Source organism: Lissotriton vulgaris, chromosome 4_1 (assembly GCF_964263255.1).
Source record: "Lissotriton vulgaris chromosome 4_1, aLisVul1.2, whole genome shotgun sequence".
NCBI classification, from domain to species: domain Eukaryota; kingdom Metazoa; phylum Chordata; class Amphibia; order Caudata; family Salamandridae; genus Lissotriton; species Lissotriton vulgaris.
This window is the reverse complement of record NC_141691.1, coordinates 1,117,983,093-1,118,001,098: the sequence shown is the minus strand read 5'-3', so window position 1 is coordinate 1,118,001,098 and position 18,006 is coordinate 1,117,983,093. Positions and strand designations below refer to the sequence as shown.

The window sequence follows — 18,006 nt, the reverse complement described above, 5'->3', positions numbered from 1 at the left end:
AGGGTTTTATGAGGTACAGTCTTTCTTATGGCTGCTTCAATCTCTTTAGGATTGATAGGGTGGAATGCACAGCTCTCTGCATTGCTGGCTAAGCTAAGGCCCCCAAGACTTATAGAAACCACATCTTGCCCTGATCCTAATAAATATAGATGAAAAAAATGATCTGTTCATGCATCTTCTGCTATATTTTATATCAATTGTGATAGATCCCTCTGCATGCCCAGTTGCAGCCATGTTCCAGAATAGTGTTTTTTCATCTTTAGAGGATTTTAACAGTTGGTTCCACCTCCTGTTGTCCCAGTCCGTTTTAGCCCTGCTTGTTACCTTTTTATAATTAGCTCTACTCAATATTAAAAGTATGACGTATTGAAGCATGGCAATAAAAAATGTACTATTTCCACTGTAGGGAAAGCGTTAAAGTTCAGAGGGCTAAGATTTACTATTCCCACTCCAGTCAGTGCAACAGTGGGGACGGTTTTGATCTCGGAAGGAGCAAAATTGATTATTCCCACTCCAGTCTGTGCAACAGTATAGAAAGCTTTGGACTTCAAAGGGGTAACATTTACTGATCCCACTCCAGTCTGTGCAACAGTAGGAAAAGCGTTGGACTCTATAGGGGTAAAATGTACTATTCCCACTCCAGAGCATTCAGCTATACTCATAATTGGTAGGTTGGTATTGCACAGCTTATCATCCGTGAGGGTATCCATGCACTGTCCATGGGCACAGGGAGATTAAGTGATTTGGCCAGCATCACAGGACATTGAGCCGAGCCAAGTAGCATGCATCAGGCGTTAGACTGATGAATTTCAGTGTGGTTGTCTGCATCACTGCACTGAAATGCAAAATCCCAAATTATAGTGCTTCCTCCACAGTCAAGCCAGAGCACTACTATAACGCACCACACTGCAACTGTAAGATGCAATGGCAGCGCGCTGTTTCTGGCAGGCTTGAGGGCTGGGTCATGTGCTACAATATAACCAATAGGACCATGCGACATTACATTCACTGAAGCCAAACACAGTCTTTGGTATCTAGTTGTTCTGCTGCCTGAGGCGAAAGAGTGCGGCAGTTCATGAATAAAGTTTTGGCCGGTGCAGTGGGCAAAGGCAGCACAGCTCGCTGCTGGCACTGCGGCAGTAAATGTGATCCTGCAACATCACCGGACCTGAACCCACCTGCGCCGGCGGCTGACATCATGTCGTATACATGCTACTGGCAAAAGGGTAGAGCTTGCTGCTCGCACAGTGGCAGTATTGATCCAGTGACTGGAGCTCAACCCAACCCCACCCCACCCCACTGGGGCGGTGGCGGCCGTAGCCCAGAGCACTGTCATCAGTCCGCCAGTCATTGCGGGCCAGCCACACGGGGCCAGCCTGTAGCTGCATGGCCGGCTCACCTCGCTAAAGTAAGTGCTTGAGTGACAGAGGGTATATAATCTCCTAGTTGCTATGCTAATAAAAGTTGCTCTTTAGCTTGCAGTCATGATCAGATTTTCATCTGCTGAGCTGCTGTATAACTTATTTTGGGTCGAGGTGATGACTCGTGAGGGTTTATGGTACAACTGAACTTGCATGGACCCCGGGCCCGGTTGCTTGCCTGCCCAGCTTAGATTTGCCCAAAAATGTTGGGGAGATTAATCCTATTTGAATTAGTTCAGCCTGTCTGGCTGTGACCTTTGTGTGTATGCACCTCAGCCTCACTCTCCTGAGGATTGCCCGATGCGGCGCTATCTGCGGCAGCTGGAGCCTGTGAGACACCAGACTGAGAAGACATCCGTGTTGGGGCCTAACATCCTGTTAGTACGATTCTTGTTGCTCAAATGGGTATCGTTTCTCATATTTATATGTTTCTTTTACTCATCTTTATTTCTTTATTTAGGCTGCCAGAAAGTGTCACTCATAGTCATTGAAAAGGCACTCATAATTACACTTAAGTTATGAAAAAGTTATACATAGCAATCTGAAGCCTTGGTAGCTATGTAGCACACACAGAGGCTCGAACCCGGACCCCTAGCTCCAGAGTCGGCACCTCTGGCCGCTGCGCCACACCCTCTCTCCAGCCTGTGCAACAGTAGAGAAAGCATTGGACTTTAGAGGCGTAACATTTACTTTTGCCACTCCAATCTGTGACACAGTAGGGAAAGTCATCTATTCTGAAGAGGTAAAATGTACTATTCCCACTCCAGTCTGTGCAACAGTAGTAAAAGGGTTGGACTCCGTAGGGATAAACGTTTACTATTCCCACTCCAGTTTGTGCAACAGTAGAGAAAATGTTGGACTCCAGAAGTGTAACATTCATTATTCTCAATCCAGCCTGTGCAACAGTAGGAAAATCATTGGACTTTGAAGGTGTTCAATTTACTATTCCCACTCCAGTCTGTGCAACACTAGGGAAAGTGTTGGACTCTGGAGGAGTAACATTAACTATTCCAGCTCCAGTCTGTGCAACAGTAGAGAAAGCGTTGGACTTCAAAAGGGTAACATTTACTATTCCCTCTCAAGTCTGTGCACCAGAAGGGAAAGTACTGAACTTCAGAAACTTAACATATAAGAAACATTACCCTATTAATTTACAATAAATATAAAACTCTTAATATTAAGTCCATTTATCAGCCCCCCAAAAAATGTAGATATAAAAATAAAAAACTATTAAACAATTAACATGATTATCAAACAATATTATGAATTATAAATTAAAACTGGTTGTGACAATGTATTACTTAATTAACTTACAACACTATATCCCCACAAACATAGCAGCCTAATCTTAAAATATAACTCAAATAAATAATTATAACATTAATTAATAATCATTAATATTTAAATAGTCATTAATACATCCATAAGTAATACAGAACAAATAATTAATTAACTAATAATTACTTGATTAACAATTAACTTCCGACCCTTGAACAATACCAACTCAGCAAGATTCACCAAATATATAACGTAAGAAATATAATTATTACACAATTTAGATACGTAATAATCTATGAAATAATTATTAGTAAATTGTTAAATAATTATTACCTTTTTTTTTTAACAAACTTTATTGAGGAACCGTTGCAATTTGACAGCATAAAGTTATCACAATACGGTAATTTTCTTTTTTTGATCCACATTATGTGCATATGGAAATAATACAGAGTAGGAAACCATGTTAAATAATTATTACTTAATTAACTTTCTACCCTATACCTCTACAAACCCAGCAGCCTTCGTATAATATATAACTTAAAAAATAGAATTAATCATCATGATAACTTTATTTCGATTATCAAAGATCATAAAAGTACAATAAATAAAGTTAAAAACCCATCATACCTGAAAAAACATACAAGTAAAAAAACATCAAAGCTAAGGCTTTGTACTATTGGGTCAGAATTTCTTTATGCAGAACATCATACCAAATTGTGCAATAAAATGCAAATTCTTCTTATATGCCACAAATGAACCCGAATTATCAACCCTTTTTACACCCTAATGACATGTTCAAAATAGCAATGAGTCTGTAAGCAATAAAGTGCAAGATTTTCATTTGGCTCCTTGATAAATGTCTAACACCACCAGATGCAATAAAGTGCCATTAAGATGGAAACATGACTATCAAAATGCTTAAAACATGAGTTGAGATACAATAACAAAGTCTGGGGTAAATGTGAAAGGAACACATAAATGGCTTTCTGCATGGGCTTACGGGAGCATTGGGTACAATAAAGGAATTGCCTCTGTCTAGCCCTGCCACATAATTGTACACAGAGTTTTAATGACTTGTATTCACCTGCTTGGATACACTTTGATCGCCATATCAACTCAAACATTAGGTATTTTGCTACAGCAAAGACTACCAGCCTGGAACTGTTGGCCCTTAAGATCCTAAGAGCCTCCAAATGCCTAATAGTGCCCAACTTCCTAAACAGGGGCAATAACCATGTTTTCCTCTGGTCGCCATCATCTGTGCATAAAAAAAGGAAATGGGGTACAGTCTCTGAGGACTTTCTACAAGCTGGACACTCAAAACCCCCATGGTGTGCGAGGGTCCACTTGATACAAAAGGTTGTAGTGGGGAGGGACTTATACCTAAATTGTAAATATAATTTGCGAGCCAGAGGGGACTAGATTTCATCAATTATCCTTTCATATGCAGGAAGCCATCTAAAATAAATACATTCTTTGGTTAAAATCCCTCTGCTTCCGCCAATGGTTTCAACACATACATGCTCCCAGTACAGTGATATAATATCCATTTTAGACATACAATCTGATTACTCCAGGCATTACAAAATCCCCTCCAGTCCCAGTTTCCTTTGTGCAGAACTAACTGCATTAGCCAAGGTATTTTTTGAGCATCTGAAGAGGCCTTGACATGCTTTAGGGGTTCTCCGTAGGCTCCTAAAGCAATCAAGGTCCAAAGTCTGTGCGAGTGTACTAATGGCATATACTCACCTTTCAAAGGGATTTTCCTAAAAGCCATGTTGAGATATAGGAGGATAAGATGCAAACTCCTTTCAAAGGAAAAAAGAGATCTGATCTATTTTCCACTAAAGTTAGTATATTGCAGTTTGCACATAGCCGAATCTCGGAGCCATACCTGAAGCTCCCAGTGCCTTCACATTAATAATCGCTATGGCCAGAGCAACTCTTTTTGAATGAGTTTCCTTAAAGATCTTTGATAGTCATAAGGTGTAATAAAACAAAGAGCAGTCAGATTGTGTACCTGCATTGTCCAGTCCAGATATGGTGTTAGTCTTAGACTCAAGTAGTCCAAGTTGAAAACCTGTTCTATAAGATCATTGCTGACATATAACTTACATTTTTGCTTTTTGCAGAGTTAAATACCATAACGTTTGTTTTTGAGCTATATCGTTTTAGCCCACGTTTGTTATAAAAAATTGTTGACATCATTCAGGAGCTGCTGTAGACCTTTGAGTGATTTTGAAATCAGCAGAGCATTGTTCACAAAAAGTAGAGCGTGTACTCTCTTCCTGCCACTTTAGGTGAGTCACCACCGTCCCTATCCAGCCAATCCACTACATCATTTATATATAGTGAAAACAGAAAAGGGCCAGGACACATCCCTGCCTCACCTCCGCATTTTAAAAATAGGATTGGTGAGTTGCCCCTGCTCTCCCCACCTGACCCTTGCATAGTTTTCTTTGTGCAGCTGGGCCAGAATTGCCAATCTTGCCTATGATTGACCAAAGCATTGCTCTTGGGACTAAATCAAAGGCAGTGCACAAGTCAACTCTTGTTGATTGCTACTGCCTTCCAAAAGATGCAGTTAAAGCTGGAAATCTTGTCAATGGTGGTGATGCCACTGCTGAACCCCGCCTGAAACTCAGACATTACAGTAATCTCCTTAATTAAGTCCAGAAGGTGCACTAGCACTTGCCTGCAGAAAATCTTCTGTGAAGCATCTATTAGGCTAATCAGCCAGTAACTGCTTGGAACACTGTGCTGGCCCTTCTTATAAATTGGGATAATCTTTGCTGTAAACCAAATGGTATGAATTTTCATACCCTTTAGGATAGAATTTGAGAGAATTAATAGGACCCCATATTTCCAAGTGTGACATAAAAGCTCATTTGGGATCCTGTTGTGACCTGGTGCTCTTTCTAGAAGACTGGACCTAATTGCCTCCACTGACTCCTTGACACAAAATTCCAAGGTGTTATGGATCTCTATCTATGCTGTCAGTAAGGGATCAATAACTACCCATGCTGGATCCCCGATATAGGAGTACAGGTTACTAAAGCTAGATACGCATCCTGGAGTTGTAGAAAGTATTCCACCATTACCTCTCAATGCCAGAGTATTTCAGAACCTTATATTGTCTTTGGTGCTCATGGTATGGAATAGCTCTTCCCAGAGCGCGTTTTCCAAATCTCTCTCCCAATTTCTCTTGGCTTTTGGCATTTCTCTTTTGCATTTTGCCCTGCAAAACACAAGTTGGGGCTTTTTTTTGCTTCGGCTGCTGACAAATGCCCAGTCTTGGCCAACCTGCAGTGTTTAGTGTACCACAAAGCTTCGTTCTGGAGCTTAGGAGAATTCTTGTAACCCTGCACCCAAACATCTCTTATCTTAGAGAAAAGCACCTCAAGGCCCTTTTCCAGAACCAGGCCACTTTCCTCTGGGGGTAGGCTATCCAATACTATTAGCTGCTCTTTGACTTTATTCACCACCATCACCAAATCCTCAGGGTGTTATTCAGCCCATCCCCACCTGATAGCTTTCCCACAGTTGAAAAGTGTAACATCCTCAACTTGTCCACAAACGTGAGTTTACGGGGCATGTGCTAGCGTACCGAGCTGTAAACAAACTGATGGCATTTAGGTTGCTGTTGTTTCATCCAATAACTACTGTATCATGCACAAATTATCAAACGAACAGATGATTATAAAGGAGGTGTTCCAACTAGAGTGATCTGGTCAGGTATACATGTGTCTGCCATTAGTATCCAACACAGTTCTCCCATTTGCTGCTCTAAGATCAAATGTTATGGTTACTGCAAACAGCTGTGCTGCCCTCTGGGACAATTTCACTGCTGGGAGATCTAGAGGAGGGTTTCTAAATTTTGCATCCGATTTGACTGATAACTGCAAATCAGTGGACACGAGTGGATCGAAGGTAGAGTTAAGGTCACCTGCTACTATAACCTTCCCATTACTCTTATACTTCTTTCATCCACCTGATTATACCCATTAATCAACACCAGTGAGTTCCCACCATAGAAGTCCACCCTAACGGACAGCACATCCAGAGATTTCACAGTTAGTAAGTACCCTAATTGAGCAATGCAGTCCTGTCCCTTCCCATATCGCTAAAGCCAGTGAAAATGCAATTATTACACAATTAACATGATTAATAATCAATAATAAATTAATAATCAATTATACTTCATTAACTTCCCAGCCTACACCCCATCAAACCTAGGAACCCAATACGAAAATAGAAATTTCTATTTGCAATTGAATCAAAAATTATAAATCACTTAAAATTACAAACTATAGATAAAAATATTATTAACAATTATACAAACACTATACTGAAACACATAGAAATAATAATAAAAAATCCATATTTTTGACAACTATAATATTAAAAACCATATTAATAACGATATTCTTGAAAACAAGATTACTTACCTTAAAAAAATCGATATTCTTGACGATAATTCTTCATCACGATATTGTTGCATCACAATATTTTTTTCCAATATTTCTGCAATTTTATATTTAAAACTCAATATTTTGTGCAAATACCCCACCCCCAGATCCTGAATTCATAGTTACATATTGTGTAGGCCCCAGTCCTATCATGACTGGATTAAGGTAACACTGATAGTAGGTATTCCCCAATTACACCTGGCTCCCATCAAAGTATTCTAGCATGCTGCCATCAAACCAGTACAGAAAATGTTAACATATCCCATTCTGGTCTCTTTAAAATTGCTTCCACTTGAAGCAAGAAATATCTTCTGACTAGCAGGTATCACTAACATGGCACTCCATGAGGGCAGAGTACATTTTTACACTCAGAAACTAAGGAAGTATTCCACTGAAATTTTACCCAGGAAGAAGATTGAGACACATCAGCAATTATTGTCAGGATGTCCTCCCAACATATGGAATTTAATCCTTTCTGATATCAGCGCAATTTCATCCTATGAAAGGTTGAAAAAGGAACTAAAAAAACAAAACTCTTATTCAAAATGCCACTTTCATTTTTGACTCGTTATAGGTCTCTGAAAACTCCCCAATTCCTAACTCCCCTCAGAGAGCTATGATAGCATAGCAGAGTCTGCACATGTGGCGAAGATTTCAAAGAATAGATAAGAGAGGCGAAGGTCTCCACAAATAGATTTGTGAAATGCATTTTGTAATCCATTTGTAGTAGTTTAGTAGTACTACTAAATTACTACATAATGCAGTTTTCAGCACGTAATATTTATTCTATTCTGTGACGCATGTGTCATAGTTGGGTCTAATGCTGATACACTCTTGATTTTAATATGAAATACCATGAAACATGAGGTCATTAATGATACATGGCCTCCAATATAATTACATTGGCCTTCTGATCTTCGGTGGTCTTGGAGGAAGCAGGGAATAGAGGTTAAGTATGTAAAGTGATGTTTGGAGACTTAAAACCAACAGAGAACATTTATGTAGCTCAGCTTGACTCAGGTGGCAGTAAGTCTGTGAAGAGTTGTGGCCTTGCATATGAGGCCCTTCATTTCTAGAAGTGGTCCGTGTGCTTGCTGGGATGGAGAGTATATATTTTGTTTGAGGTTAGATGGATCCCAGTCCACTGGTGATACTGAAGATCATAGCCGCATCTTGAGCTTACTTTTTCCTGAACCTGGAAACCACTGAACATTGGCATGACCCTCATGCAAGCTTAGACTTGGATATTCATGCTGGATTCATTGGTTTATTTGATTATCTCAATGTGTTGTATGTCTAGAGGCACATGTCTAGAGGGCCAAGGGTTTGGGAAAATACATTCTCCCACTAAACCCCTTTTTGGTAGATAACTGTGCCTGAAACCAAAGTTTTACAAAATTCGCAACCTCATGAAGTTGAGACATTGTAAACTTCAAGCAATTCCCTCTCTGCACAGGGAAGTGATTGTTCCAGTCAGAGACTCCGGCGAGTTTCGAAACATGCTAGTATGGGACCGATTAATACTTTAGAAGGCACATGTCTTCTTGGAACTAGCATGACTTAATTGCTTGCCAGTGAATAGAAAGATACAATGCATTACTTTAGCACGTCAATCTTTCCAGGGAAAGACCTTATTATTCTCGGGAATGGTCCTTCAGAGGGATTTTCTCTTGCACTTTGTTTAGAGCGCTATATTAATGCTGATTAGAACATTGCAATGTTGGGATCTCCATTGCAGACAATGGAGTGCTCCCTGCTTCGATGGGCCGGTAAAGGCCCGCAGAGCAGGATTCCAATGTTCTACAAAGGCTTCTCGAAGCTCGAGGGGATTTATATCCCCTCGAGCTTCGAGCTTATAGCCCTTCGTAGCAATTAAAGTCCCGCTGTCTCGTTAAAGTCCCTTGCCTTCGGCTCGGGCCTTTAACGATTCAGCGGGCCTTTAATAGCCGGAATAGCCCGCTACGGCGGGCTATAAGGCTATATTAAAGGCCCGAAGTGTGGAGCAAAACCTGCACACTGGCGCCTCTAGCACCAGACCTCTGGAATGAGTTGTCCCTATCCAAGGAGATAAGATATCCACCTAACATCCAGGAGGCTGTGAGAAACCTAGTTTTTCAGTATAACATCAATACAATGCTGTGGATGCATTTCTTAACACACAGCATGACAGCGCTCTATGTAAAGACTACCCTCACGGCACTTTAAAACAACCTTAGAAATGCATGCAACAGGGAGTTTATGAAACCCACTAAAACATCTGCAGCCCTTTAAGCCTTGTTTACTTGCTGAGCAGACGAGCTAATGTTTCTAAAGGGGGCTTACCAATGTCAGAACATTCTCATTGAAATTGTTTGATATGGCCAGAACATGCATTTCATCGCCTAGCACTGGCTTTATCAGGAGGATGCTGCTTTTTGATGCTTTTATTATAATCAGGCATATGTGCCAGAATATTTGTATCTAAAACAGAGTGCTGAAACATGCTGTGAGCGATCCAGGCAAGTTTCAAACTGACACCATTTTTTCTTTACCAGTTATTAGTTGTTTTTTATTAAAGAAGTAAGCCAGTCGTGAACTTTGCTGCAAAAGCTCACGCGAGACCTAAGGATCGTAACTGGCCTACTGTGATGCATCATATTGAAGCTGTTTGTAGATCTAGAATCATGGGATGCAGGAGCCTCCATCATACAGCAAGCGTTAGGTAATCCAATTCATCTTGAGTTTGCCTTTTTAGGTCGAGCCTGGGTAGCGCATGCTTTGCTCTGCGAAGCATGCTATATTTGAGTATGGCCTTAAAGCCCCGCCCATTCTTCACCCATATTTTTCATTGGCTTGTGTCTTGTCCTTTGTAAATGCTGGCATCTGATTCGCTAATAGGCTTGTTAGTCCCTTCTTTGTACGGCCTTGTCTTCATTTGTAAACTCCCATGAGGACTGGCCCTTTCACTTCTATTGTTACACGGTATGTCTTATTTTGTCTGGAAGCACTATTTTTTTAATGAGTTTCTCCTACTGCAGGCACCACATGCTTTCTTGAAACATTCAGCGCGCCATGTGCTCCTTCACTTTCCAAGCAGCCCTGGACAATGGCAACCACTTCTTTAAATGAAATAATTCTCACATTCACAAGCGTTTGAGCTATTGGCATTGTAAATAAGAATGCCTTTTATTTATGAGTTAATCATCAAAACAGATAGCTAAAAGGCATTGTTATTTAGAATGCCAAAAGCTTAAACTCTCCCAAATGCGAGACCTATTGCATTGCAAATGCTTGTTCAATATAGTAGTACACACAGAAATCTGATTCATAAAGGGACGAGCGTTTGTCTTTTTTGATGGTATTGACGAGCTGGATGACTAAACTTTTCCTGATCTATATCCATTGAATAATGGGCCCCCTATATGCCTAGGAGACAGGGGTCACAATGTATTACCCAAACATAAGGTCACGTTGGACTCATTTGAATGGAGAAACCTCATCTACGCGTTAGAGAAGTCCACTATCTAATTGGTGACAAATTATTATTCCAACTCAATTTCATCAGAAAACCTTCTTGGTTTCGGCCACAAATGTATTGGATCACTCCATGTGCAGGACAATATTCATACAGAGTGAAATATGTGAATAAAGTTCACGTGCAGATGACGCAGTGCTCAATGTGATCATTTTTGCAACATATAATTCAAAAGAGACTCTACAATTCCCAACTGTTATGCAAGTTGATACAAAGAAGTAAGGCTAGTTCAAGTGAATCAACAGTCCCTTTTTCGCTATTTGTCAATGTCAACCAAAAGGGAGGATTGTCGACGTTGCCAGCATTCACCATACAGTATAGGAACATTTTTAGTGACTGATTTGCATATTTATCTTTCATTCACAGATGCTACCAACCCCGGCCAAGTTCCATTATATCTTCAATTTGCGTGACTTGAGCCGCATCTGGCAGGGGATCTTGACAGTGACTGCAGAGGTCTGTCAGAGTCCTGCTATCATGGTGGCTCTCTTCCAGAATGAGTGTACTCGTGTCATTGCTGATAGGTTTGTCGATGAGAAAGACAAGGATTGGTTTGAAAGCATGATGAACAAGGTAAGTGACTGACTAACCATGCTCCCATGCTTCTCCTAACCATTATCTTGTGAAATAAAGATACATAGCAGAACAAATCTGCCTATTTTTGGAACCACTGAAATACTACTTTTCACAAATAGTAAACTTTAATGTGTATATTTAATAATGACGTATGAACATGATTGTAAGGGCAACTTTACATCTACTTTTTTGTCGAAATGTTAGTAGGATGCTTAGAATTACTGTGTGCAACAACGGAAATGGTTTACCTACTGTATTTCGGTTGGTGCAAATGAGAATCTCACTGGAGGAAGCTTCTTCTGCCCTCTTGACATCTAGTAAAGTAAGCTAAACAGATCAATTCTCCATGTGTGGACAGTTTAGCAAAACCAATCATATCAGAGCAGATGCCCACCGTTGTGACTCAATGCGCACTTCAGCTACACATGTAAAGCTGTTCTCTGGCGCATGGCGAATAATGGGTCATATAAGGAGGGATACTTTGGCCACAGGTAAATATTTACAGGTTACATGGGGCAGATACAATTATGCAAAGATTAAAATCAGATGATCCTAGTGCATTTTGGGCCTGTGATATTACATTTAAGAGTTTCTAGTTCATATATGGCAAAATCCCATTAATCAATTTAAGACTGGGGTGTGTGCACAATGTTATCCTATTGTTTGCAGGTTGACAGTCCTCAGAAATCTCGAGAACGCATCGTGACTCAGTTATTTACATTTGCCAATGTTTCTCAGTAACTAAAAGTGCCAGAGAGAATGTTACCCATTAAATAAAGTCCACCATGATATGGCTGATGTTTGTACAAGTTTGAAAGAGGCTCTGTGAACAAGGGATGGCAGCACTTTAGGTTTGAGTCAGTGAGGCTAAGTTTTTGGGTTGGCAAAATAAACTCTAACAAAGCCACAGCCCACCGAGAACATCGGAAACCATTAGGTTCAATGAATCCTATCAGTGAATAGGGAATATTTGGAATTAAGGCTAGGGTCCCAAGGCACTTTTTAAACTTCGACATATCTGGACCTCCTAGACAGGTGGATAAAATGGTGTCAGAATCAGGATGACAACACTCTGAAAGTGGAACCCCCCCCCCCCCCCCCAATGGCCTGTGGTGAAAAGAATCAGTCCTTGAGCTCTCATTGGCTTGAAATGGGGAACGAGCTGAGCTTCTTCTGAATGTGGAAGGTCAAGGCTGTGCATTATCACCACAGGGTACAGCTCTTCAATTGCTCCAGCATTTGCTTGACCCTTCTCAAATGCTTCTCTGACTCTAATCAGGCTATCCTGGTGACAAGAGCTTGAAGGAGGTCACCGTCTGTTGAGTCTTGTATTGGTTCACAGAATCAGGCAGCTGTTTTCTTTTTGAAGATAGTAAATCTTCAGCCTTTACATTTTGCCAAAACAGCAGGCCTTCTCCAGATCACAGGCTTTGGCCCAGCTTTTTTTTTGGACCCACAGGTAACAACATGGGATGTCCTGGTTATCATCAGATCTCCTATGTGCAGAGCTATATCTGGAATCTAGAAGAACACACAGAACTAGCACAAACAGATCAGTTATTACTCAGTTAAAATGGAAGCTGCAGGAAGCCTAGGGCAGTGTACTATTGTGCCAGGTTCAAATGCATACATCTAGTCATTGTAGTCTACCTTTTCCTTGGCACTTTGGTAATGAAGTTGAAAGAGTATGAACTAAATTGTCAACAATGTGTGTGTTCCAGGAGGGAGAGGTCTGACATCCTGTGCTAGTCTCTTGTTTCATAGAGCACAACAAAAGGGGAGGCCATAGTTAGCCTCATCGAAGTGCACTTCCGAAGGTACAATGTAACTAATACACGGTGACAGTGCTTAACTTTAAAAATAATTAAAGAAGGGCATGAGGACCAAAGGTTTTCTTAGGGGCTGCCGTCCACTTCGCCCACTGGTGAAACCCACTTCCATCACTGGGGATGTCCACTGCCTTCAAGAACAATGCCCATTGCTGATTTGCAGACCCTGAATTTGTGTTCCTCGAAGGGGTTCAGAGGATGGAGTCTGAGACCTTGCAAAAATATTGAAGAAACTGAGTCATTTAACAGCCTGATTTGATTTGATTTACATTTTTATAAAGCGCTCGAATGCCCAAGGGTGTCTTGACATTGCTTTCGGCAAAGAGAGGTCATACATGCACAATGACTAGATATTAAAGAGCCACTTTTTTGTGAGTTCCTGAAGGAGAGGAGATTTGGACTCTCTCGGAGTTCGGTGGGAAAGGAGATCCAACGTCTTCGCTGTTCCTGCAATGAAACTCCGTCCACCCCACTGAGCTCTTTTTGTCCTGGAGGCCGTAAGGAAATTGATGTAGTAAATGTTAATTGGCAACTGCTGCCACCCTGCTCCACTGGCATCAGATTCATACAGCCCATTTAATTCCTAATCAACCACTGGCGAAATCATCCCATCCGAAATTATTAATTAGGGCCAACTGTGGGCCACTTTCCCTCAGCTTTTCCCTCAAGAGAAAAAAAAAACAATCCAAGCAGCTGCCTTGACCTCAAAACTTGCTTTATTTGCTCTATGCCTCAGCCTTTCATGGTAAAGCATGGTCCTGAAACTATCAGTTGCCTTATTTTTCAAGTTGGGGTTATTTCTAAATACAACCATTTTTTTGCCTTTTTTATCTTTATCGAGTGGAGATCTCTCATAGATATTGGGAATCACTTACATCCATGGCGTTATAAAACAATCTGTTCCTGAGACTTGTAGCACTAGATGTTACTTTTCATAACCCGGAAAAGCATGCAGAAATAACAAAGCACTTTAGGGTTCCCCGATCCCCGAGAACTGGGGTATTCCCTGAAGTCTGCCAGGAGCAGGCAGATCTTTTTTCACGTTTTGTAAAACAATGTGTACATTTTGATGACCTGGGGCGTAGCTTCAGGAGGGGTCTATGAGGTGTTACAGCCCCTAATAAATGTCTTTTCTGGTAAGTAGTTGGGTACAGGTGCTTTTAGTCGGGTATAGTGAGGTGTCTGTCGGATATCACAAGGATTTATTACACACACACAGACAAAAACCCAAACACCCTCGCTACCTTTCTGTTTTGAAAGTCTCCAAAAATGTTGGTTATTTAAAAAAAATATTGTTTTCTCTCACCTAGTCCGTATTCTTCTCCTTTCTAATGCCCCTAACGCCCCTCTCATGAGCCCTGCTTGTCTATAATGTAGTATAGCTTTTTATCCAGAGTGATTGTTGGAAAATCCGAAGCACCGTTTGTAGGAGTCGTGAACCTAGTCATGTCGCCCTAAAGCAAAGTCCACTACTGGGATATGAGATAATATTCAGAAAAGATGTGTATGGGAAATAGCCATAATGAATCCCATGCCTTCGTCTAGTGCACCAGTGGGTTATTATTCACAGAGTCAAAAGAACAGCTTGTTTGATTAGAATATATGTTACCATAGAGACTACTGGGCTGATATTGTCCAGTAATCCAAGGATGCAAATATCAAACATGGTGGTGGGAAGAACCAAGAGGACACCGAAGGGAGAAGAACAATCTGGGCCAAGGGAGACCAACAAGTAGCCAACAATGTGGAGGAACCTATGTGGGCAATGGACAGCATCTCTAACAGAAGGCAGAGTTCCATAATCCATCTTAAGCAGCTCTGAAAAGTTTAAGCATTCAATCAGAAGAAATTAATAACTGTCCTCTGGAAAACTGTACAGGGGAATGAGGAGCAATCTGATGTAGATAAGGAACAGTTTTGGGGAAGAAGCACCAGACAAAGAGTAGTAACTTCTTGGGTGTTTTGCACAAGATGGAATTGTAGCAAGATGAACAGTAGAGAAGGTTGAGGTAAGCTATATGCGTACTTTGCATGAACAGTATGATTAAAACCGGGCTTTAATATTCACTGATGATGCCACCAAAATTCAGTCTGCTCAGCTATGCTTAATTTCTGCAAGTGTTTACGTTGATCAGCAGTGACACTTATTTCTAAACGTCAGAACGTATTTATGAGAGTTCACCACATGATGGAGCTTTGTTTTTAGCAGAGTTAATCAGTGGAGCGTTTAACCATTTGCTACACTTTTTTAAAACATGTTAAACCTGGCACTTTAAGGCCATCTCCATAGTTTGAGGTGACCTGAAGTAGTCCAAAATATCATGTTTGTTTGAATGTCATCTTTGGTTAGTAATGCTGGTGCTGGTATTCGGCAGTAGTGATAGGAGATGTGGGTGGAACCAGCTGCAGTGGACTTCATGAACTTGATTTTGTACAAATTAAGCACTGCTAGACAGCACAGTTTCAGTCTAAAACATGAAAATATCATATAAGCAATCTAAAAATCATAATTCGGTGAACCTTTCAGTCTTACATTATGTCGGTTTTAGTTCTCGACCTGAAAATAGTGATATTACAAAGTGAATTTTTGTCACCTCAGTTTCAACAAATGGGCTATTGTGAGGCGGCAACAGGTTGTCTCTACTAGCTTAGATACTTCATTTTAAGAGTGACATAAAGCTTTGCTTCAACATCTTTATCATGGCTCCGTGTATTTCTTTTCATTCAAGTGAACACATTTGCATATCAAAAACATGTAAAGCCTGGTAGTGTCTCTTACTTTCTCTTTTACGTATCCACAGATTGCGTCTGAAGACCATGGTCAGGAACTGCTGTTGAGTACTCCTAAAGAGTCCTACTTTGTAGACTTTTTACGTGATGCACCAGAGGCGACAGGGGATGAACCAGATGATGCTGACTTAGATGCACCCAAAGTTTATGAGCCGATTCCCTCCTTTGCGATACTGTCTGATAGGCTGGAAATGTTGATGCAGCAGTACAACGAAGCCATTAGAGGCTCGAGGATGGACTTGGTGTTCTTCAAGGTAATGTTTGGAGGCAAATCATTGTCATCTTATTCTAAGTTAATGAAACTGATGTCTTTACGTACATATTGGCTGCCATGTTCGTATATTAGATTTTATATGAAGCAATCCTGTAACAGAGATTGTGCAAGATAACTGGTGATTCATGTGAAACTAGTGTGGCGATTGGCACAGGCATGCTATCCCATCAACGCCACAGCGAGGTACAGCCATTGCTCGCATCCAGCTGGTGCTTGTGGGATCCCATATATACCTTGGGATGGTTGTTTGTCAGACTACCATTGTCAGAAAAATAGTCTGTCATCCTAAATATTGTTTGCAAAAATATTGTGCTATTGGGTATGGACTTTCCATTATTAACTACAATGAGGCAACATTTTTGTAAACAGTATTTAGGGCACATTCTTTATGTCAGGCAATATTCTGACAATGGTTCCTGCTACCATACCCATGGTAAAAAGCAATTGATGCTGATGTGATCCTAGAGGTCCATCTTGTGCTGCCTTGGCACCTAGGGAACTAAGGTCTGTGAAGATTACACTGAACTTGGACAACACTATATAGTTCTCCATGCAATTCACAAGATGATACCAACAGAGAAAGAGAATTATTGCATCTAGTGTTGATTTTGGTGCATTTCTTTCTCAACAGTCATATAAGATTGTCTTCTAGATTTTGTGATGATTGAAATATCACCAACATTTTCTTATTTATCTATGAAAAGTAATTTTTTTAACAATCTAGTCTCTGGTTGAAAAGTTTTTCCTACTGGTTTCTCAAAACAAACCATCACTGCAAGGTTTAAAAACCAGGCACCCACTCCCATTGGAAATGGTGAGTTAATATTGAATACTACTTCAATAAATGAGCTATACTTCCAACTCAACAGCAAAAGAAAACTCTGCACTTGTCATCATAATTATTACCCACAAAGAAAAGATAGGCTGCTTGAATGTGCTGTAAATTACTTACAAAATGTGTCATCTTGTATTCATTGAATGACATCATTTTACGCTTCAGGAGTAACATGCGTATCTCTTCACCCTGCCTTTGGCACAATCATTCCCAAATTTGTATTTTTGAACTGGTTAAAAACTGACAAGCAAAACCTCATTAATTGGTTGATTGTTATTCAGTGAAGATGTCTCTTCTGATCTCATTAACATGTGTAAAAACATTAGATTAATGCACACAATTTACACCAGCGCTCCAGGTCGCATACTTTAAGGGACAGACTTCGGGGGTGGGCAATTCCAAAGGGACAGAGAATTGATCTGCTCTCCCAGGTTTTCACCATCTACTGATAGCAGGTCAGAAGGAAGCACCCAGACAATGCATACGACGCAATCTTCGCTGCTATGTAAATCATGTCTAAGAAGGAGAGTGAAATGATTTGCCTCAACTGCTAAATGAATCGCCTTTACTTACGGACGCTTCGAAAAGGTTGTTCCCATAGCTTCAGGGAATAACATTACAAGTCTTTATCCTTCCACTTATGTCCCACCTGAGGGAGTCACGAAAATGATCACTATGAAAGCACATCAACACAAAATTTGGACTAAAGTCTAAAGATGAGAACAAGATTTGTAGATACCTGTAGACAGTCTTGGTCTGACTATACCATTCAACTACTAAAAACTGCAAATAGGCCGCTGTTTGGTTCATTTAAGAAACTTTCACCCCTTTACATACATTAATTCTGTGCTGCAACCACAGTAAATCCTGGACTACAAGACACAATAAAGAGTATAGAGCACACCTTAGGTAGTTTTAACTCACTATTTCACACCTTACCATACTTTCACATTCTTGCACTCAACAAAACGGCAAAAAGTAAAGATCTTCGACAAATAGTCCTCTAACTGGTTCCCGTGG

At 40.6% G+C, this 18,006-nt stretch overlaps 1 protein-coding gene across 1 annotated transcript in view; it reads left to right on the top strand.

Moving 5' to 3' along the window:
- The window catches only part of LOC147722959 (dynein axonemal heavy chain 5-like), a 1,378,573-nt gene that overhangs the window by 652,297 nt on the left and 708,270 nt on the right, over nucleotides 1-18,006 (top strand). Inside the window, exons 54-55 of the mRNA XM_086965349.1 lie at nucleotides 11,049-11,255; nucleotides 15,889-16,131. Coding sequence (XP_086821475.1) covers nucleotides 11,049-11,255; nucleotides 15,889-16,131 — 450 coding nt within the window. The remainder of the gene's footprint in view (nucleotides 1-11,048; nucleotides 11,256-15,888; nucleotides 16,132-18,006) is intronic.